The 22,534-nt window shown below is 43.9% G+C and overlaps 1 protein-coding gene across 7 annotated transcripts in view; it reads right to left on the reverse strand.

Annotated features, from left to right (window-relative positions):
- Positions 1-21,738, reverse strand: part of FN1 (fibronectin 1) — a 55,843-nt gene extending 34,105 nt beyond the window's left edge. For 2 of the 7 annotated variants that reach the window (XM_040602673.1, XM_040602670.1), the window contains exons 1-15: positions 21,504-21,725; positions 21,033-21,161; positions 19,442-19,579; positions 17,405-17,536; positions 17,137-17,274; positions 14,516-14,674; positions 12,910-13,110; positions 12,273-12,452; positions 10,631-10,807; positions 9,564-9,716; positions 7,582-7,710; positions 5,830-5,973; positions 2,983-3,104; positions 1,598-1,775; positions 1,308-1,484 (exon numbers count right to left, since the gene is read on the reverse strand). In XM_040602673.1, the coding sequence (XP_040458607.1) occupies positions 1,308-1,484; positions 1,598-1,775; positions 2,983-3,104; positions 5,830-5,973; positions 7,582-7,710; positions 9,564-9,716; positions 10,631-10,807; positions 12,273-12,452; positions 12,910-13,110; positions 14,516-14,674; positions 17,137-17,274; positions 17,405-17,536; positions 19,442-19,579; positions 21,033-21,161; positions 21,504-21,663 (2,317 nt within the window). In that variant the 5' untranslated portion in view covers positions 21,664-21,725. Of the gene's footprint in view, positions 1-1,307; positions 1,485-1,597; positions 1,776-2,978; positions 3,105-5,829; positions 5,974-7,581; positions 7,711-9,563; positions 9,717-10,630; positions 10,808-12,272; positions 12,453-12,909; positions 13,111-14,515; positions 14,675-17,136; positions 17,275-17,404; positions 17,537-19,441; positions 19,580-21,032; positions 21,162-21,503 lie in introns of those variants that run through there. The other 5 variants (XM_040602675.1, XM_040602674.1, XM_040602671.1 and 2 more) reach the window with 4 other exon arrangements.
- Between the last annotated feature and the right edge of the window lie 796 nt (positions 21,739-22,534).

Genomic DNA, 22,534 nt, shown 5'->3' on the forward strand with positions numbered 1-22,534 from the left:
ATCCTGACTGTTGTATTTTCAATACAGAAATATATGGAAGAATTTTCACATGAGTAGGTTATGTGGAAAGACTGACTCATGAGTAGAGAAGAATGACATTATGAGGGCTAATGAACTTCTCTCCCTGCTCCCTTCCCCCAGATGTCCACCTACATGCCAGATGTAGGAAATTCCCCAAGAAGCAGCTCCTTACTGGCCAGACTGAAGCCAAGCATCTTAAGGGAAAATGGGAATTGCCTTTCAATTTGCCTGTAAACCTCTGTCTGTAGACAGATGAGCTCAGGAGGTGCTGCAGAACACAGCTCAGCTGTCAGGGCAGCCAGCGTGCAGACAAGAAAGGTGGTGACAGTGCTGGCAATCCCAGCGTAAGCCACTTCTGCTCATGAGTCCAAGCCTGTGAATTCAGGGGAGCAACAGTCCAGGGAGAATTATTAGGTCAGAGGATTACTGTTCTTTTTCTCACGTTATTCTTCTGTCGCACTCATGTCCAAGTAGCTATTGTAACCTCAAATCCTTGTGAGATACTGCTATTACTATTGTTAAGACAGGAAATTAGGAGAAAAAACTTAAGATGAAATTATGCGTGGTGACACAGGCTCTACAGTAGATGTTGGAAAAGTAGATTCAATTCTTAGGTCTGAGTCCAGTGCCTCGGCTTCCAGCTTTCCAGCTTAGATAGTTGCTTTGTTTGGATTGGATCTTATTCATCTTTGATAATGCGGCAACTTGACAGAGCAAACTGGAACAAACATCCATGAGATGACAATTAACCAAGAGAGGGTATATAGGAAAGTTTTCTCAATTTCTCTGTCCATTGCGATGGAAGAACAAAGGTATAGCAGAGGAAATTAGCCAGGCGGCAAGTTTGAAAAATAGATTTGGTTCTCTCCTCATCTGCACTGCTGCTCACTTCATGATGCTGTGGAACCTAGTAAACTTACATGATTTCAAAAGGAAAAAAAAGACTGGGCAAATTCAGAGCTGTGAAGAATAAATGTATCTACCTACAGTTATTACAAATCCACCACCTCTGGCTCAGGGAGTTTTCCTCCGCAGCTTCCTGGGGCAGTATTTTGAGGTGCTACTGCTATATGCTTGTCTTGTTCTCATACTCTTCCTTGGACATGAACTTACAGCCATTGATGCAGGAAGGACAATGAACAAAGTGAGCACTCTCATCTCCTAATTGAATCCTACTGAAAGATAGCAAGACCCTCACTATTTACACCAGCTATGCTGATCGTCATCGAAAACAGCGATGTACTGCTACCAATGCTTTGGTCTAGTAGACTCAAATATTGTCTCACCAAGATACTGTGGCTCATCACCCTCTTCACTCAGCTCATACTCCACACGGAATCCAGAAACTGTGTCAGAAGCAGAAACCCAGGAGACAACAAAGCTGTTGGCTGTGATTTCAGTCACTGACTCTGAAGTAGCAACCACGGGAGGAAGAAGTGTTGTCTCTCCTGAAACAGTGTTGCCTACAAAAGAGAGGTATAATCAACCATTGCTACCTTTGTGTTAACTGGGATGCACGAAAAAGACTTGGGTGAAGGAGATCAGGTTTTTCCGGATGCCCCACTGTTCAACTTACTTGTCACTGCTGTGGTGCTGGTTGTGGTAAAATCAAAGCGGGTGACTTCTTTGTGGCCATACTGCTGAACACTGATGAGCTGTCCTTCATATATCACACCAGGCTTCAGGCCTGAGATTGTGTAGGAGTTCTGGTAGCCAGGGATGGTGGCTTCCTTCCACTGTCTCCCAGAGTTTTTCTGCAAGAACAAGGACACTTAAATAGTGAGAGACTCCTTAGCCTGCTAGCAGGGGTATCTAGTGACCTAACCTGCCACATGGTTACCAAGCACTGTGATATTCAAACACAGGTATGACTTGAATGGCAAATGCACAGATGGAATCAAGTCAAAGATGATGAGAAACTATGGCAGGAAGCAGGGCTCATGACATTTTGGGTGATTAAGTTTTACTGTGGTAAACAAAAATCATTTAGCTTTGGACTTCTTCGTTTAAAAGGAGCATTACTTGTAATATATAAACTAAACTCATTCCTTTATCAAAAATACAGTAAGGCATGAAGTAAGGGCTGGAAAATGCATATTTGAAGCCTGTTCACAGTAACACTCTAAGCCATCATCTGAAAACAATATACAGAAAAGTTCTTTCCTTCTACCCTGTGTTTGAACTCTATGGGAAGCTCTAATATAATGCTCCATCCTCTGAGGTTTGTACTCCAGCGCTTTAAAGTCCATTTCATTCAGGCCTTGTTCCAAGATACACTGAAGTCAGTAAAAAGAAACTTAAGTGCCTTTAATGGCTTTGGATCAGGGCCTTTATTGTTCTCTTCGTAACAGGCAGCATCAAGGTACTAATGTTCTTAATCATTAAGTGGTCTTTTGTGAAGCTGTACTCAGGAGAAATGTAAAGCAACTCATATACATTGGTTAAACCAAATCATTCCTCAAATATGAATGAGCCAACAAGCAGTGGTTAACCAGCTTTGGTTTAGACTTTAGAGAAAATGGGAGATGACTGTTTATTTAATCCTATGCTAGCTGTTTATATCTTCATATCCTATGAATTTTTACCTCCTCATTAATAAGAAAATTTATGCCAGTTGTCTCTGGATAAGTACATGGTACTAAAACAATGTTTCTTATGATGAAGAAGCTTCCACAAGGATTTACATTACTTAAAGTGAAGAAGGATATAAACTTGTCTGCTTACTGTGCTAGTGCCTTGGTTAATAAGATACTTCATGAATGCAGTGACCAGTAAAGTTTGGGCAGGGAAACATCAAGTGTTTATAAAGCACAGAGTAACTGTTGACCTTTACAGGACAAGGACAGTGAAGTAGCAACTACAGGTTGCTGAAATTGTGTCAGTCACTTCCTTCAGACACCAAAAAAAGCCAAAGAAAGTATTTTTGATGAATAAATGAATGATGATGAATGTGGTACTCACTGGTCTCCAGCGCAAGATGTACTTGGTGATGTGAGATCGTTCAGGAGCATTCCACTGAATAGGGTGGGAGTTTGGCTGATTTGTACTCTCTGTGATGATCACCTGAACAGGCCCAGATGACCCTGGGGGAAAAAAAAATAAATGCCTTATTTAACATATTGGAGATGCTTTTGTTCTGCCTTTGTTGTGGAGTCAAAAAGCAAGAAAGTTGTGCAGTTCACGTACTATGTCTATACATAGGAAATAAGTTACATTGTCTTTCTACACTTCATGATTCACCGCTACTTAGAAAACTGGTGAATTAGAATATATTCTGGGGGGGAGTTAACATGCACTGTTTGGGTTAATTTCCTGTCAGTTATCAATGAAATAAAAAAGCGTATCAGTCTAATATAGAAAAAGTCTGCAAAGCAAAGCTGTCCAAAGAGAGGGGGCTTCTCAGCAACTAACTACTTTCATGTATTATCTTCTGCAGCGGGAACAGGGAAAAAGATCAGAAATGTCTACCAAATCCAGGTCTAATCTTGTGGCATGGTGACAGCAAATTCCTGATCTGACATTGAATAAACCTACAAAGAGACACTAGTCTTCTGCTGGTTTACTAACTTATTCAATCAGTTGATTGGCAACACTAAATTTTCATGCCACTGTGGAACACTCCACAGGTAGTGAGGCATGTCTTCTGCACAGAAACTAGAAGGGCTGGTGGAAGCCTTGGAGACAAATCGGGCCCATAAACTCACAAAAATACAAGTTCAGCAGTGCTTTAATGATGAAGACTACAGACTGCATTTAGCCAGATCAGGCTTAGGTGTATTTCCTCCACAAGGCTCTCCAATAGAGAAGGAAAGGATTTATGATCCCATGGTTCTCCTTTCAGTCCCTCCCAGCCTTGCCAGGGAGGTTTCACTGAACACTCAGCAGCACTGTCCTCATTTTAGTTCTCGGAAAATGCCAGCAAAGACCACTCTGGAATTTGCAGGAAAGTGTCTTCTTTTAGCCATTAAATACCTTCACTCTCCTCCCACTCCTAACATTACTAATTATAATTTATTTGTACAACTGTGTAATATATACCTGCTCCATATTTAACAGGACTTCCAGGCAAACAAACCTGTGCCCACAGGCAGAAAATTTCAAAGCTCACCTAACCCCAAACCTACATTCAGAAACATTAGATTTAGTTTATTTACACATTTTCAGTCACTCTTGTGTCTAAAGAAGCCCAAAGCCCTGGTTCTCCAGTCTGGAGGCATGCATATTTCACATAGCTCAGGGAGATGTTTGTGTAAGCAATCTGACAGGAGTCAATGAAGCTCAGCAAGGTCCAGGAAGAAACTCAAGAAAGTCCAAAGAAGGCCTGCTTCCTATTCTTGCCCTCCTTAGTTTCCTGCCCCGAAGAAAGGCAAGTCCATAGCTCTGTCTGCCAAATATCCTTTTGCCTTGTCTCTGGCTCACTAGCTGTTATGGCCACAGATAGAAATGCAGTCAGGTCATTGACAACACTGCTGGGTGTAGGTCAGGTTCAATATAGTGCTGTCACAAAGATCTTCTATATGATGTGTGTGAAGCAAGTCACAGAGAAGAGGTACCTTATTTATGTGAAGCATGTAGTTTCAACATGTTTCAAAGGGACTAGTCCCCTTCTACGGCTATATTAAAACCCTTTTTCCAAACGAGCCTCATATTCCCTTTCTTACCTCACAGGGCACTTTGGGTATAAATACACTGCAGCTAGTGACTGGATATACTCTTCTTAACCTATCTTGATATAAAAGCAGAGAATCACCTCAGCATTGAAACTGCTACATCCAATCCTTATGCAGTTCCTCCACATTTATGCTCAGAGATGGGTTCAGGAACCAATGACATGAACACAGTCTTCTCCTCCCAACAGGGAAGCCAAAACAGCCTTAATATTTAATTTTATTCAGATTAAGACAATGGCAGTAGCAATCTTAAACAGGAAAGTAAAGAGGTTCCCCTTATCATGTTCTGTTCAGGGAACTGAAACAGAACAAGCCAATAAACAGGCATTGCCTGTGCCTATAAAGATTTCCTGGAACTGACTGGGCAAACAAAAGTTCAAATATTTAATTTCTTCAGGGCACTGATCAGGAAGAATCAGAATCATACAATCATTTAGGTTGGAAAAGACCTTTAAGATCATCAGATCAAACTGTAGGACTTAGGACAGTCCCGTGGCCCTAAGCACCAAATCCACGTATTTATTAAACACCTCCAGGTATGGTGATTCCACCATCTCCCTGGCCAGCCTGTTCCAGTGCTTGACTATCCTTTCTGTGAAGAAATGTTTCCTAAAATCCAATCTAAACCTCCCCTGGTGTAACTTGAGGCCATCTTCTCCTGTCCTGTTGCTTGTTACCTGGGAGAAGAGACCAAACCCCATTTGCCTACAACCTCCTTGCAGGTAGTTTAGAGAGCAATAAAGTCCTCCCTGAGTCTCCTCTTCTCATTCCATGGTATTTTGCTTCCGTGGTGAGTGGAAAAGGAAAGACTACATACCTAAGAGTTTTAAGCAATAGGAACTGAAGGTTACAAATGTGGTATCATTAGACACCAAGAAGCAACATAAACCCAAGTTGTTGTGTGAACTGACAGTTATTCTCTAAACTAACCCTAGCCTGAGGAATAGCTAACAGCCTGGCCCCCTCTTTATAATCATGACACCTGTTTGTGTCTGCCAGGGGAGGAGGGGAAATGGTTCTGTTTAAAAAGGAAACCAAAAGGAATAATATACAGAAACCTGAAGAGGTGAGAGGTGGAAAGTTTGCTTTCCCCATGTCTTACTCAGCAGATGAGTTAGTTGTCTGTTGGTTTTCTTACCAGGATAGGTCTGCAGAGGCTGGCAATGCCATTCTCCAATACCACGACCATAGCAATAACACTGGTATCTGACACCGTGGACGTACTTCTCCCACGAATCTCCAATTTGGTAAAAGGTACGGGTTTCTGAATCCTGGCACTGATCTAAAGGCACAAAAGAGACAGTTAACCACTGCATATTATTGAAACTATAATGAAAAATCTCTGCCAAACACAGAAAAGTCAGTCATAACAGACTTACAAAAAGAAATCTAACACCAATGTGTATCTGCAAATACAGTTAATTAAAGAGAAAGCAGCAAAAGAAATTGAATCTCAAATCAAGGTTCTTGATGTATCACTGCGTGTGTTAGATACTAGGGGGCTAATTCAGTTGTGGTGGATTTCTTCAGACACTGTTAAATACAGGCCATCCACCTGGCAAGCTTCCCAGGGAAGTCAATGGGATGTTCCTTCAAGAAAGGATTTATTTTGAACCATCTATTGTGGAGCCCAGTTTTGCTCCAGTCAGCTAAGTTCATCTCTCATCCAAAGTTAAACCATGCTGTTCTCAATGAAGTTAATGGCAGAATTCCTACTGGCTTCAGCAGAATTCAGTCATGCTTTGTAAGTCCGAAGTTACCTGTTAACTTTCAGCAGATTCTTTCTGAATTTACCATTATATAAACCAAAAGAGGACAGATCAGATCCTGGAATCAGCTTAGCTAGTGTAAATACAACACAGTACCAATGCTTCAGTACACTTTCCAGTCTGACTTATGCCTGTTTCTGGCTCAATGGAAATTTTCATCGAGAACTAGTATCATGCTTGCTTGGATAAACAGAAACCCTGTTTAGAGAGAGCCAACAAAACTGAACCAGTTGCACATTTACAGATAGCTGAAATCATTCCCCCTCCCCTTCTTTCAAAACAGTAATTTTCAGGAGCTTTACAATCCAACTTCCTCCAGTAAACCTGTATAGATATTACTGTAAATAAAGCAGAATTTAACCACTAGTAATTTCTAATAGATTTTCTTGGCAATAGTTTGAAGTTCTCTTGGATTTAGTAATTGTAAACCAAACAGCCAGGTCTTATCTTCCAATCAAGTTTCACTAGGAAAGCGGGGGAGGAAGAAGAGATGAAATCTCCTCATTCCTGCAGAGAACCATGATGGTTTTAGCTAACCTCCAGAGTGCTATTAACACGTGTTCTCATCCTGAGCTTTCTCTCTTTGCCAGAACCAAGAACAGCCAAAAAAATCAATTTAATCCAAAGCTAAGTTAATATATGCTGGTGCTCCTTTCTCAGTTTAATGAGGAGAACTAAAGATTTTAGGATAGAGAAAGAAAAGAAAACAGATCCTAGCATCAGCGCCTAGCTGCATATTGTTTTATCAGCATTCAGTCCAAGAGCCCTGCCTGCTAGGCCAACAGAGTTCAGCCAAATCGCCCCAGCCAGGAACTAATGTGCCCTGTTACCATGACCTCCTACATTTTAAAAGGTATGTTGCCACAATCCATTACTACTGCATTGTCATTGACTTCTATGGCATGTCTGATAACCCAGGCTTCATGTCCTTAAAACCACAAATACCTTTTCACTTACCCTCCAGCAAATCCAGTGTTACTTGTACTTTTGCAGTTGTGTGATTCAGGGCAGAAAGTGGGCAAAGACTGAGCCCAAATTCACACACCAGTTTCACCGTGCCATAACCAGTTTCTACACAGCCACAGAGTGCATTTGGCAAGTGGGCACAACCGGTGACTTACCAACAGGATCACATTTCCATCTCCCCCGGCCCTGGCCAAAGCATGTGCAGTTCAGCATGTGCCCCTCATCATGACGCTTGTGGAAGGTCTGGTTCACATCATAGGTGATACCGTCCACAATGCACTGGTCTGTTTGAAAAAGAGCAGAGACAGTTTGTCAGCAATAGCTCTAAGTGTTAAGACAAAATCTGTCTGCTTGTCACATCACTCCCTCCTCTTGATCAGCTTACAGACACTGACTATGACAAGCTCCACTCAGGCAAAAGGGAGCCCTCCTGATATCTGTGATCACCACAGAGTAGTGCTGCATACACCCCTGAGTTTATTTATCAGCTGTGTGCAAATAAGCAACACTTGCAGAAAAGAGGTCTGCAGGATGCAGTCCAGACTACAAAACTGCGTGGCTGTTCCCTTTGACAGATTTCACGTGTGAAAGAAAATCTAAAACAGCACACTACCTTTCACACTACCTCCTCTGAGGAAGTTCTAAACTGAAACACCTCAGTGAGTACTGTCTGAAATCATTAGAACTACACAAGGAGAAACGGCTACTCCAAATTCATAAAGATACCATCAAGAAGTACAAACATCCTCAAGAAGTTATTTTGCTGGGCATCTTCTGCTAACACTTTGTAGTCATCTGAAGACAGGAGCAGACCTATTACACATCCAAGATGCTACTGGCATCTACTAATCCATTATTCCCTCAAAACACAGTAACCAGACCCCATGCTGAAGTACAATGGTATCAGTCTATTAGGTTCAACAGCGACATGTCAACCTGTGATCTGGCCCAGAACTCCCAATGCCAGTCTAATCACAGCAAGGAGCAGAAAGACAAAACAAATATGAAAACCACCCCAGCAGCATATTGGTTTTTTAACTGGAACCCAAGAGACCCAAGTTCGGTTCCGGAGTCAATCACAGACCATCTGTTCTTGGGGAAGCGACTTTGTTAATTCCAGGCTTTCATTCCCCATCGTACTTTCTCACACCACGGGCATGGCATCAGGATAAACCAAGCAGCACTCAGACCCTTCTATGGGCACCAAGGACCTTCTCTGGGTGCTATGTTTAAACAGCTCTTAGGTAGGTAACCTTTGTCTTTTGAAAAAGTAAAGTATCTCCACCCTCCTCACCAAGAAAGACTACTTTAAGTCCAGAATGAAGTTGCAAAGAACTAGCTATGTACGTGGAAAAAGGAGTTTCACAGACCAGAACTTTAGCAGTGCATTTCTCACTGTTCTGGAGGAAATGCTTAGGAAAAAAACCAAAACCTCCCAAAGCCCTTCAGCGAGCCTTTCCCTATAAACTATAACCCATTTCAGCAGTGGTGTTAAAAGTCCTTTCTTGGCTGCTTGACAGCAGCCCCCTGCCTTTTCCAGACATGAATCCAATGCTGTGAGCTAGCTGTAGGATGATCAAATGTCTGTGCTTTTAAGTCTTCTTTTTTTGGTATTGCTTAAGCACTTCTCCACTTGGATTACTCATATAAATAAGTAAATAAGAGTAATCTCAGTGCTGTCCTGCCAACTTTTCATATAGATTACCCAGCAAAAAGCTAATCCAGCACAGAGGAATTGAAAATTTCACTGCAGAACAATAAAACAGAATGACTCTGCATTCAAAATTCAGACTAGTCTGGAGTTTTGTCTGTTCTTGGGGCAGGGACATACTTCTACTAGGTTCTCTAAAGTCACAGTGGTGCTGATTCCTCAACATAGAGGGATACCTACTGATCAAGCTAATAAAGTTTGCTTCTGCTTGCTAGCCTGCAAAGACTGAAATAGTACTTTTCCAGCACGTAAACAAGACAGGAGCTTCACATAGCTCCTCTGATTCCCTTTCTGCTACAAAGAAAGGCTTGATAATACATAATTCTTGAGCCTGGGCTCAAACATGCAATGATGGAAAAGAAAACCAGTTTCTCCCACTCCCCAAAGCTTAGGCTAAAGTGGTGACATCAACATGAAAAACAGTACCTCTGAGTTGTGAATAGGCAATGCAAGTCCATTCTCCGCGGCCATTTCCTACACAAGTACATCTCATCATATGGCCCATATCATGTTGTTTATCCCACTGGTCCCCAACACGGTACATGACACCATCGTTGGTTGTGCAGATTTCTTCATGGGCTGATTGAAAAGAAAGCAAGACAATACTTTACATGGCCAGAATTAACAAGACCTTGAGGGTTTAGACCATTTGCAATACCCCTTCATACTGTGTAGTGGTTTCTGCATCTTAACAAGGAAGCTTTAGGCACCCACTCAATTTCAAATAGCATTTTTGCTGGGTGATGACATTCTCTAAGTGCAGATCTCTTGTAGGGCTTCATTAATTTTAATGCTCATTTGAAAGCTACTAGAAATAGCTTCTGTACAATGTCCAAGGGGTGCAATGTGAAAGAATCAATTCTTGTTATGTACATGCCTTTATATGAACATAGCCATTTGAAGACCTGCATGTTACACAAGCTTTTTAAGGACTCAGATGCTACATTGCCATTAGTTACCAAAGGCCTTTCTTTTAAGAATTGGTAGTCACATTCCCTCCTGCATGTCCCCTCTTGACATCATGGAGACTAGCACAGATTGTAGGAATGGACCACAACATTGATTTTGACATTACTGTCATTTTCAGGGCAACACACTGACCACAGACTTGGGCAAAAGGAAGTGATGAGCCATGAAGAAGCAGCTTTGGTAGATGCAAGATAAAAACCTCACTGGCCACAAAGCACTACATTCCAGTGCTCTCTAATGGATCTACACCAGTTTGCACCAGCTGAGAAGCATGCCCTACCACTGGCTTGTAGCAAAGTAGTAATGAAAATTGCCTTCTCCTGGCGTTGCCTAAGTCTCTGCTAGAGGTGATCAAGTGGGGTAAAAAGGACAAAGCAAAACTTCAGAAATGCCTTAAGGGATTTTGGGCTGAGGTGCAGCTCATTGGAAGTCATCAGTAACTGACCAATGACAGACATTTTACTTTCCAGCTCAAGGAACCGCTTAGAGGTAATCCATAATCCCTTTATGGTTCCCAGCCTTACCAGCCATAGGGCAGAAACCAAATTTCTGGTCAGCATCATAGTTCTCAGTGGTTCCACACCACTTCATGTTGTCTCTCCGCCCCTCAGAAGTACAGTCAGTATAGTTGCGGTTGTTGTACAGGAAGGGGAAGTGGCACAGAGCACCATTGGAATTGCCACCACGTGTCTGGACCAAAACTACAAAAGTGAAAAGAAAACAGAAGCAAATGAAGTCTGCACTATCCATCAGCATGCACAGAAGAATTTGGAAAACCAACCACTATTTTTTCCTACATGTACCCTGTACATTATCCCCAGGCCTTTTTTCTTGGCTTTAGGTAATTCAGATCTGGAAACATAAGCCTTACACAAGGTCAATTCAGTTCAAATTTTGCTTTGGAAGGAGTTGCAGAGCCAGCCATGGGAATTCCTGGGGAACAAGGAAAACCAAACCTTACTGTGTTTGGGAAGTAGCTTTGCTTTGTGCCAAGGCCTAGGGAATCAAATAAACTCAGTTCTCAGCATACCTGTATTATCTGAGTAATAACTCAGTTGTGCCCTTTGGCTTAAAGTAAAGCCTTAGCCCTCCAGAAAGGGTTACAATTCAGTTACGTACAACAGGACGAGTCAAAACCTCTCTGCAGCTTTGAAGCTTCATGTTTTGCAAGCAGCAGTGCAAAAAGGTTTGTAATCTAAACTCCTCACCTCTTGAGCAACTCTGCTTTACAAATAATTGACAACAAGGAGGCATTTGTTGAGGCTTTTCTATATTGATATTTCTAATTTCCAACAGTTTATCACAAAAAACCTCACTAAAACAAGAATGTGTGTGTGGACAGGGACAGTGGTGGGTTTTTTGCTTGGGTTTTTTTCTTAAAAAGAAAGAATATTTTATGTCCTGCAGAGACAGGCTTGACTTTCATCAGAAAAAACAGCTGAAGTGGAACAGAGTTTAAAAAAAAAAAACCAAACACCTATGCAGTGTAAGAAGCAGCATTTTCACATGGGAATATGAAAAATTCTCTCCAAGGTCAGATTCCAGAGAAGCTGTCTGGGTACTGTTCCATGGACATCTGATGGGCTTCCCAGGAAGTGTAACCACACAGGTAGATTGTGCTGCGAAGGGAACGCTGACCATTCACAGACAAGAGGGAATGCTGCTGCATTAGTCATGCACCAGCTTTTGATCAGTGATCACAAATCACATTAAGATTCTGCTATATATGGCAACCTGGCTAGATAGTCGGGATGGGGGGAGTGACAGAGGACTGCACAAACTGTACTCCACGGATATCCTCTTCTTCACAGCCTAATATGGGCATTGCTCTAGGAATTCAGCCAAGCAAAGTCAAAGACTAAGCATCCTTTGGGTCAAAGCTCTACCCCACCTAGGCACTCCCATTCTAAGGTCAGCTCAGAGGAGAGAGAACAGGACTCAGAAGGTACATCTGTATCACCCTGAGCACCCTCCAAAGATGCCAAGAGCACTTCTGTGCCCTGACATCAGGCAGTCCTTCATTCACAGGACTGCTCTGGTGCAGAGGCATTGCTTCCCTCCAGATTGCCGGAATTGTTCAGGTAGCCTGTCCCTATGTTCTCTGCTGCTTCCTCCATCTGTGCATGAAGGTCACATGCATGTGAAGATCTTTTGAGAAGAGCTTACCATTCTGCTCAGTACAGAAGGAGTATCTCCTGTCCTGCTCAAAGTTGGAAGTGGTGCTGCACCAGAGGTGCCCATCTGTGCGGCCTTCAGTGGTGCAGGAATAGAAAGTCCTTCCATCGTAGGTAAAAGGCAGAACACAGGCTTCTCCATCAGAATTGCCACCATATGTTTGGGTCACAGCTTTAAAACAAGCAAATCACAGCATTAGACTCTGGCTTAAGCAATCCCCAAACCTTGGGGCTCTAAAATGGCAAAAATCCCTCTAGGCTAAGCCACTGGTTGCTGCAAACCCACATTGAATGCCATGGACCTAGGCCAATAGACACCAACAGACAACATAGCTCTGCAGCTGTGTCATTCTTTTACATTCTTTTCCAAACATATATTATCGCAGCTCGATTTGAATAAAGTTATTAATGCTGCTCCCCAAGGGCTCTGTTTTCCCTCAGCAGGTTATATATAACTCACTGGGAAATGTTTCTGCCTGACAGAAGCAGGCTTCAAATAACCAAAACAACTATTTCTTCACCCCTTGCACGTCTCTCCAGTTAATCTTCTTCAGAAGACATTTCTGATACACACACAAAAGTCCCAGAGATCCCACTGGACTGAACCAGCACTAAACACAAACTCATACCTATTTCCTGGCAGCTGACTCCATTGCCCAGGCAGGTACAAAGCATTTGCTGGCTGCCCTGTGTCTTCAGCCACTGCATACCCACAGAGTACACCACTCCGTTATCAGTTATGCACTGGCCATATGGCTGAGGCTGGGGCTGTTGAGGCTGGGGCTGGTACAACGCAGTCTGCACATTTGTGAAGCTAGGAGAGCCAGATCCTGCAGAAGAACACAGGACAGAACCAAAACTAGTTACACGTAAAGCTAAAGAACAGAATGCTTCAATCAAACCTTTAGGCACTCCATCAGATCGAAGGCACAACTCTTTTAGCTTCCCTAGACACGTTTTAGTTATTCCACTTAGCAAACTTCAAAATTAAAATAACAACTCCCACTTCTACTAATGACAGCCTCTGGTTTCCACCACTGTAGAGTGGCTTTAGAAAGGATTAAGGGTCAACCACTTTTCACAGGAATTGTTTAGAAACAAATTTTTTGGAGAAAAAAAGGTTTTGTGGAAGGAAATCTGGAAAGAACAATCAAGATCAGTGACAAGGCAATAAAAAAACACTGAGGAAGTAGGAAGATAAAGCAAAAAGGATTTGCTTTGAATTTTCCATTGAAAGAGAAAAACAAACCACAAACATATTCATTTACTCTGGAATTTGTAAACATTGAATCAAAAGGTTTTGGCCCATTATCACCTGGAATAATACTAAGAGACAAAGAGGCATGTTGTCTACATTATGGAAGTTTTTGCTAATGATTCCCACAGGAATCTCCACAAATTCAGCTCTGCTGAAAGAGGGAAAACAATAATGGGAACAAAATACTGGCACCCCTGAAGCTTTACGCATTTTGAAGTTTAGACCTTCTGAGAGTTTGAAGTTAACCTGCTGCTATCAAACTGTTAAAGTTCATTTACCAAGAATAATATAGTGTAGGTAATGCAAGATAACAGAGAAGTTTTACATTGCACTCACCAATAGGAAACCTAGATCCTCAAAACGGTCAAAAAAAATTTAGAAGCTGAAAACTTTAATAAACCTTGGGCAAAAAATATATGCTACCTATAAACCAGGTAATATTTCATATCAAAATGACCAACATTCTAATGTACATGTATTAAGTAGCACTGCATATATTCCTTGACATTTCTGGTTTTTAAAGCTCAACCATTAGTAGGTATATTTATCTTGTCAAAGAAACCAGATGGTCTCAGTGGGGTTTAAATTAAGGACACTTCAAGAAAATTACCCTTAGGCTAATACATAAAGTTCAAATATTAACTTGAAATGCCACCCTCTCAAGACAAAGCTAGTATAGTTCCTGTGGATGCGTGGCCCTAGACATGATTTACTGCACTGTGATTGTGCAGGCAATCACATCTGTACATGCAAGCCCCATTTGTGCACGGAAACAAGGTATAAATTAATCTTATCTACACATGCACAAACAAAGTGTATTTCCCGAACTCTAACCCTCTTTGTTGCTGATTTTTCCTGGACAAGACTCTTTAAATACCTAAATTAGGATGGCACAATCCAGCTCCAAGTCCTAGCCATTCAAAACCTGCTATTCCTTGTTCCTTCCCCTACCTTACATACTATGATGCCCCACTTACCCGTGCTAGTTGTATGCAGGGATGTGTGTCTTTCGCATTTCCATTCACCTCTGCCATTACCAGTACAGATGCACTGAAGCAAGTTTCCACGGTTATCCTTCTTGCTCCAGGTGTCTCCAATTCTGTAGGAAGTCTTGGTGTCATGGTCATTGCACCTATCTGTATAAGGAACATGACTGTTTAGCTATTTCCACATTGCATGACTTCACCATGTAATTTATAGTTCTGAAAAACCAACACTATCAAATGAGCTGATAATTTAAAACCTTTACTGAAAGCTGACCTCAATTCTTGCAGCCCACTATTACAAGTCCTATATGCACTAAACCCTGCATTGACTGAGAGCATCTGAAAATCCTGATGCTTTCGTCTAAGGTTCCATTTGTTTCCAGAATTGTGCTTTTACTTTGCAGCCATCGTCAAAATTAGCATCATAACATTACCAGTGTGAAAATGGTAAACTATGTTCAAAATGTGAAAAAGCACACACTGGATTGAAAACATTCCTACTAGTTACTTTTAAAGCTATGTTAAGCCCATTCTGTCTAGCATACACCTTTAAGGCTTAAATTTGTTTTAATGACATTTTTAAAGCAGATGCCTCTGTAGCTGGATAACTTCATACTATACACAGGGCACAGTTCAAGTTCAGGCCTCTACTTCAGCTGGAAGAAACTAAAACCTCTTTGAGGGCAGAAAGTTCCATTTCTTCCAAAAGAAGTGCGCATGAAGCTCCAGTAAAGTTAATATGAGCTGGTCGTGTCATACCAGCAATATTAGACTTTCCAAATCTCCCTGTTGTCTTTAATAACCCACAGCCCCTGATGAATTGAGTAAATGGGTTCAAAGGACAGCATAACAAACTACTTTTGTCTGGATGCCAGATCCACATGGATTAACGACTTCTTCTTCCATTACAAGTTTTTACCTTCTCATTCAAGGGCAACTTGATACAGTGGCTCAAATACAATCATGGATCAATGAACATGAATTTATGAAGAACTGTGGAAGGATATATGCATCATGCTAGATTGCACTGAAAGAGCTCATGGGGTAGAACATGAACATGGAAAACAAATTACTAATTTGCAGTAGTTAAAATGATCAAAACCTGAGTATTTGCCAGAAGAGGGGTAAATTGGAAAAGTATTCATAATGTAATTTTGCAAATGTGAGAAAAACCCTGTCTTCTGGACACTCAGATTCTCAAGTTAAGCAATGAAAAGCTGAAGTGCCCCCAAGAAATGACTTGTAATTCTGGAAAAAGCTGGCCATAAAAGATATATAACAGCAGCACATGTAATGCCCCCTTTGTGGGCTACAGGTATCACTTTACATACATAAATTTGAATTTCTCTATTTGATTATATTTGGAAAACAAAATGAAAAATGAACAGGTCATTATATTGCCATTTCCCCTATGATACCACAATGCAGATCCGAGTTATGGGAGGAAAGATACTGCCAAATCATTTTTATTAGTAATAACTCCTCCAAAATTCACAAACAACACCTTCTGTTTTATTCATTCCTATTTGACAGTTAATGATTTTTCCCCATGTGTTTTTAACAGACTTAATATTGACAAGGCTGGTTTGATTTTTATAGCTTATTTCTTCAGCAATTCTCTCCAGATCTTAAGTTTTAATCCCAGCCCCCTTAGTGTTTTAGTTCTTTACAGGTCTGCTGTTTATATCAGCAGAAAGTCATTCTCTGTGTGCCCCAAGGCAACTGAATATGAAGCAATTTAAATGCTACAGAAGAGTTTCTCAAACCTTGCATAACAAAGGTGTAAGGTACAAAGTTAAATTTTCTTGAGGCAACTGGTGTAAACCATGATAGCTCCACAACAGAGCTTGCCTCTAACAAAACTGGAACAGAAGGTAAACAAACAACCAAGATTTTGGATTTTAGAAGTCTTGTTTGCTTTGCAAATACAAATAAAATGGAATATTTACGGTAATGTCCTTCAGTGATGTTAAAAGTAAAAAAAGTTACCTGCACTGATGAAGAATGTTTACACTGACAACAAAATATTGGGAAACTAACAAGCGAGATGGTAGAGCAGGCAAAACAAACCCTGTTTTAGGTAACATACATATTAAAGAGTAATATTGAGAAAAAACAAGAAGACATTTTAGTCTGGCAGATCCTGCTGTTGGAGTAGGTAAATATTTCTCTTTAAAAGCACCTAATTCTCCCTCAGGAGGCTATGTAAAAACACAGAAATGGAGATATTAAGCCAAACCCTCCACCATTTTGCAGACCAAGCAATTCTCTTGACTTCCTGGGAGACGTGCCACCACAACTCAGCTGGCCTGCGGATCTCTTAAACCTTTCTCTCCAAATCAAGTTTAAAACCCCACAATAATCCAGCCACTCTGTCACCAGCAGATCACCAGCTCTCTGGCACATTCCCAGATGGCAACCGGGATATGTGAACGCTCCCCTCTCACCTCAGAGGGGCCTGCTTCCCACCCCTTCCCAGGGGTCGGCCATCCCTCTAAAACTACTGCCACTTACAACAGGGCAGAAAATGGAATGCCTTTTCTTTTTGACACAGGACAGATTTGGAAAATAAGTAGAAAGGAGGTGCCTGCGGGTGCCAGGCCAGCACTTACTTCTGGAGGTGCAGGTGATGCGGCCGCTGCCCTCCCCCAGGCAGGTGCAGTCCACCATCATCCAGCCCTGGTAGGGCTTCTCCCAGGTCTCACCCACCACGTAGGATGTCCCGGCTGTATTGTCATAGCACCGCTCAGCTGTGAGAGGGAAAGGGATAAACAGTCCACCTAGGGCTACCCCACATGAGGACACCTCAGGGAAGACTAGGAGAAAAGAGACTGTACACCTTGACCAAGCAGGGAGGAGAAGAGGGAAGCCACCACTTACCCACGGGCTTGCAGGTCCACTCGCCCTTCCCGTTGCCCAGGCAGACGCACTCCAGCATGTAGCCGCCAGTCTCATGAGGCCGGCGCCAGGTATCACCGATCTTGTAGGACTGGCCACCCTCATGGCAGCGATCTGCAGTGGGATAAGAGGAGAGCCAAGGTGATGGACCACACCAGGGACAGCATCATGGGGACAAGGTAAGGGCCAGCTGGCCAGAGGCGAAGGGGGGCAGCTGGAGCGGTGAGGAGGAGTGGGGCAGGCCACAGCTACCTCCTCCTCCAGCCTGCAAAGTGGCACCCGCCATTTTATGTGCCTCCTAGCCCCTGTTCTCCTCAGCTAATGCCCTCCAGGTTCACAGCCACCACTGGAACCTGGCTGGTGAAAAGGGAATGCCATGGCCTGCTTCTCCCTCAGACCTCGCTCCAGTCTGAGGGCTGGTGTGGGAGGGTTGCCTCCATCTTGTTCTGAGGTGGGTAGCACTTGGGCCTCTCTGTCACTGTCCCTGAAAAACTGAGGGACATGGCAGCCAGGCCAGCATGCAGAGAATACAGAGATGCTTGGTGTGACACCCTAGTGGGACATCAGTCCTGTTAGGTTTGGAATCTCTGCCCTGGAAAGGCAGATTCCCAGCCACCGGTGCCCCACAGCCCTGAGGCAGTCCGGGCCCACCACTTGGCCCAGGTCCAGGGAGGAAAACATAATAAAGGACAGTTTGTATACACAGGGTCTTCTTCTTCCAAGTAAAAAAACCAAGCAAAAAAAACCCTCCACACATCCTGTAATTTATTAGGAGCCACTGAAATGTTTCATTGGCTTATTTATGAAACTAGGGAATCTACGAGTTAGGAAGATTGATTCAAAGACAGCTGCAGTCAGTGAGACTCTCCAGTGAGTTCTAAAACAGGCTGATAAGGAAATGAGACTGCTCTCATGTCTGCCATTTCCTTACTGACTCTTTTCTTACAACACTTACCATCCTTGCCCAATAAAATGCCAGTAAATTCAGGAGGGCTTCAGCTCTACTTGTTAGATTCAATTTTTTTTTCCCCATGCTATAATAACGGCTGGCTTCAGAGTCTTCTGTGGCAATGCTACTAGGATCAGCATGTGTCTTAAGAAACTGGACACTTAAGAACAAGATTTTTCTCAAAAGGTGCCTCAAGGACTTTGAAATCTCAGTCTAAAAGTCCTGACACGCAGTGATCTTCATCTTTGCTCACAGAAAATCCAATTATGAACTTAAGGGAAATTGTGAACAATTCAGTGACTCAATAAGGAAAGGATTTCCAGACAGTCAGACGTGAAAGGAGAGCTGGGAAGAAAGGATCAAGGGAAGAGCAAGGAAAAGGAAAGTACAGGTCAGGCTGGTGAAAAAGGAGTTGCAGAAAGACATTGGGCTGGTGTCTGGATATTAAATCCCAGCTCCCTCAGGGACAACTGTTGGCATGACATTTTTGGAGGGCAGGGGTACTGGCTCTTGGATAGTATTTATTTATTATCATTTATTCAGAGTAGTCCCATTAGTGCTGATGGTATTATTCCAACTCACTATCTGCAGATCAGACTCACTTTTTTCCAAGTCAGAAAGCTACTTTATAAACGCACCTATGAAAGTATAACACAGTCCTGTATATAGTAAATGTACTAACCTATATGGCTGGACATTAACAGTAACTTTTGGCACATGGCTGGGGTTTTCTGTTTGGTTTGGTGGGGGAGGGTTTTTGGGGGGGTCGGTGCGGTTTTTTGTTTGTTTTGGGTTTGGTTGTTCTTTTGTTGGTTTGGGGGTATTTTTGTTTTGGTTTGTTTGTTTTGGGTTTTTTTTACACATAGCATTTCACCCCTTAAATAAAAGGGGCATTTGGTTGTGCAAATGTATATACATGGGGCAAAGGCTTCAATTCCAAGATTTTAATGGACTCTGGACTAACTCCCTCCCAACTCTAGTTAATGGGCACTGGGTATATTGTATAATTTGCTGTGGAAAATACGACACCACGGAACAATAGCTCTAGTAATAGGCTCTTAGTTACATACTGGCAATGGTGCAGCTGATTCTCCCACGTCCAGCTCCAATGCAAGTACAGTCCCAGATCATGGAGTCCTTGGGGCGCTCATAAGTCTCCCCTACTCGGTAAGTGGATCCAGTGTATTTGTCAAAGCAAGTCTCTTCAGCTATGAGAGGAGAAAAATCAAATTCATGTAACCATGCCAGTAACATGCACAGTCAACAGAAACACATATTCCTTGCCTCCTCACACAGATACACCTTTTTTCTGAGGAAAAATGCGTATCAGTCTCCTCTTTCTTCCTGGGATAGAGCAGCAGCGAGGAAGTTGGGTGAAATTTGCCCCCTCAAGGTCCCCATGATGCTGAATAACCTCAGCTTCACTCCCGCAGTGAGCCAGAAGTTGAGCATGGCATGTGGGCAGCCATGCTCTGAAAGGATCAATCCCAGCTGTCTGAAGTGTAACAGGACAGGAGGGAGCAAACATCCCCTAGAAGCGGCGTGCCTTGTCACACTAATCATTCTGACTTGGTAAATAAAAAAGTACATTAATCCCAAATTCTGCAGCAGTCCCACTGAAGTCAACAGTACTACTTGTGAACTGTTCACACTCATGCATGAGTAAGTGATTACAGAATGGTTATGTCAGTGCTGCCACCAGACTCAAAATCTGCAACAGAACAACCTTCTGCAATACTGGACTGATAAAGTTAACTGTGCCGTAAGGGAAACTTGCTATTAGACTTTGAAACTTTAAAGCTTGGGAATCCCTGCAGGGGAAAGAAGGGTAGATCAACCCCCTTTTATGGGGGAGCAAGGGGGTGAGCATTCCTTAAAATACCAAAGCTGCAAGGCAGGCAGCACACAAATCTTGCAAAACAGATTTCTGGGACGCTCCCATCCGTCTTACACGAACACTATCAGCTAGGAACCAGTTTTTCTCTTGCATATCCAGCGCAACATAAAGGAGTTGTGGCAAAGCAGTGGCTTCAGACCAATAAATAGAGATAAATCACATCTGATAATCTAAGCTGCATTGTATCCCAGAAAGAGGCATCTTCCAGCAGGCGTTGCACTTAAATTTCTTTCTGTTACCTAAACTTTTTCTGCAGAAGACTAAACAATCTCATTTTACACTCAATTATAGAAAGCTCACAGCACGGCCGGGGGCTGTGGAAAGTTGTAAGTTGAAGTATTTTTAAACAAGCTGACGACACTGCGCAGCTATGAAAAGTTGGGGTGAAGCAATCAAACAGCACAGAGCCAGAGCTGCAAAGTGACTCCAGATTTGAACTTCCCCATGCGAGTCCAGGAGTCAGTTCAGTTCATTATAAAGAAGAGGTTGGCTCCAAAATTAATGTTTAGATCCAATCCTCCAGAGAGATGAGTGATGTTTGGCTCAGGGTTCTGATGGCAGGCCCATCGCTAATGAAAAGCATTTCTTAAAATCCCAAGCCAGATCTTCAGTGTAATTGAGTGGAGGTCCGTTACCGACCCTAAGTACCAAACTTCAGCTGCAAACCCAGTCTGCTAGTTATAGCTCGGTATGAGACTTAGCTTACTCCGCATCAAAAGCCATGCTGGGGTCTTGATGCAGACAAAAAGAGACCACCGACTTACGTTCAGGCTTGCTTTCACAGTTAAACCCTCTGCTTCCACCATAGCAGGTACAGACCAGTGTGTTTCCCAGGTAAATGCGCTCCCACTGCTGGTTTATCTGATAGTATCTTCCGTTGTCATAACAGGTCTCTGGGGGGAGAGGAGGAGGAGAGGGGAGCACAGGGGAAGAGAAAGAAAAGTTTGGAGTTACCGACGGTAGAGGCGGGGAGGATGGGGCACGGCACCGGCAAACGGCGCCTGCGGCGGGCACCGGCGGCTGCCCGCAGCCTCCCACGTGTGCGGGTCTGGCCGAGCCCGAGGGCTGCGATGGGCCGAGCTGTGGAGCCCGAGCGACAGAAAGAGCCCCCCCGGGGGTCACCCGGCGGCGCCGGGCTGCGGGGAAACACTCGCGTCCCGTCCGCGCTGCGAAGGGGCCGGGCCGAGCCCCCGCCATGCCCTGCCCGCGGGACCCCATCCTGGCGCGGTACTCACGCTTGCCCTGCGCGGGGGTGCCCTGAGGTACCGAGGTGGTCTGCGCCTGCCGCCTGCTCTTGCCGCCGCCTCCGCGGCGGTGCCTGCCGCCACCCCCCGCCGCTGCAGCCCCCAGGCAGAGAGCGAGCAGCGCCAGCCGCCACACGGTGCGGCACGGCATTCTGGCACGGCACGGCACGGCACGGCACGGCACGGCACGGCACGGCACGGCACGGCACGGCTTGCGGCGCCACTCGCAAGCAGCCCGACGGACGGGACAGCGGCGCCGCCCGGGCGCTATATAGGGCGGGCGGCGCGGGGAGGGGGCGGCCGCCGCCACCCCGACGCCCATTGGCCTCGGTGCCGGCGGGGGCCGCCACCGCCCCGACGAGCGCCGCCGGCCCGGCCCGGCCGCACAAAGGGCCGATCCGCGCGGGGCGGGGGCTGCGAGCGGTGGGCAGTGCGGGAAGCCTTGCGGGGGTGAGAGGCCTGGCCCCACAAGGAGAGCGGGCTGCGAGGCGGTCGTGCCATTTTGTAGAACGTTTGGCTTAACAAAATGGCTTTTGTGGGGAGAGACAAACTTTTCTTTTTCCTTTGAGCAACGCTGCCTGTAAGCTGATACCGCTCCGTTCAGGAGAAATAATGTTCTGCACAGGGGAGAAGGTGAGGCATAACATACGTGTACGGGTTGGAAATAGGAGACCCTAAGAGATGTTTTATCTGTTGCTAGCGTCTCAAAGTTAAAATCTTTCACACCTCACTTGGAAAACACTGTGTGATTACATTCCTTTCAAAATAAATTCAGTAGCCTCTTTCTCTGACTTTATCGCTTGCTGTCCAAAATCAATTCTGAGAACAAAAGAAAAGGGGGGGGGGGGGGGGGGGAGAAGAAATGCTGGGCTTTGAACCCCTTTTCAGGATATGGGATCTTCAGTGTGAAGATCTAATGTAACCCTGCTGTACACAAATTTTGTTGTCTTCTTTCCCGTCATCTTCCCATAGCCATCTCTGCTGCTTTGGCGGGGCGTCTCTTTTTCCGTAGTTTGAAGGAG

This window comes from Falco naumanni, chromosome 8, assembly GCF_017639655.2.
Source record: "Falco naumanni isolate bFalNau1 chromosome 8, bFalNau1.pat, whole genome shotgun sequence".
Lineage (NCBI taxonomy): Eukaryota > Metazoa > Chordata > Aves > Falconiformes > Falconidae > Falco > Falco naumanni.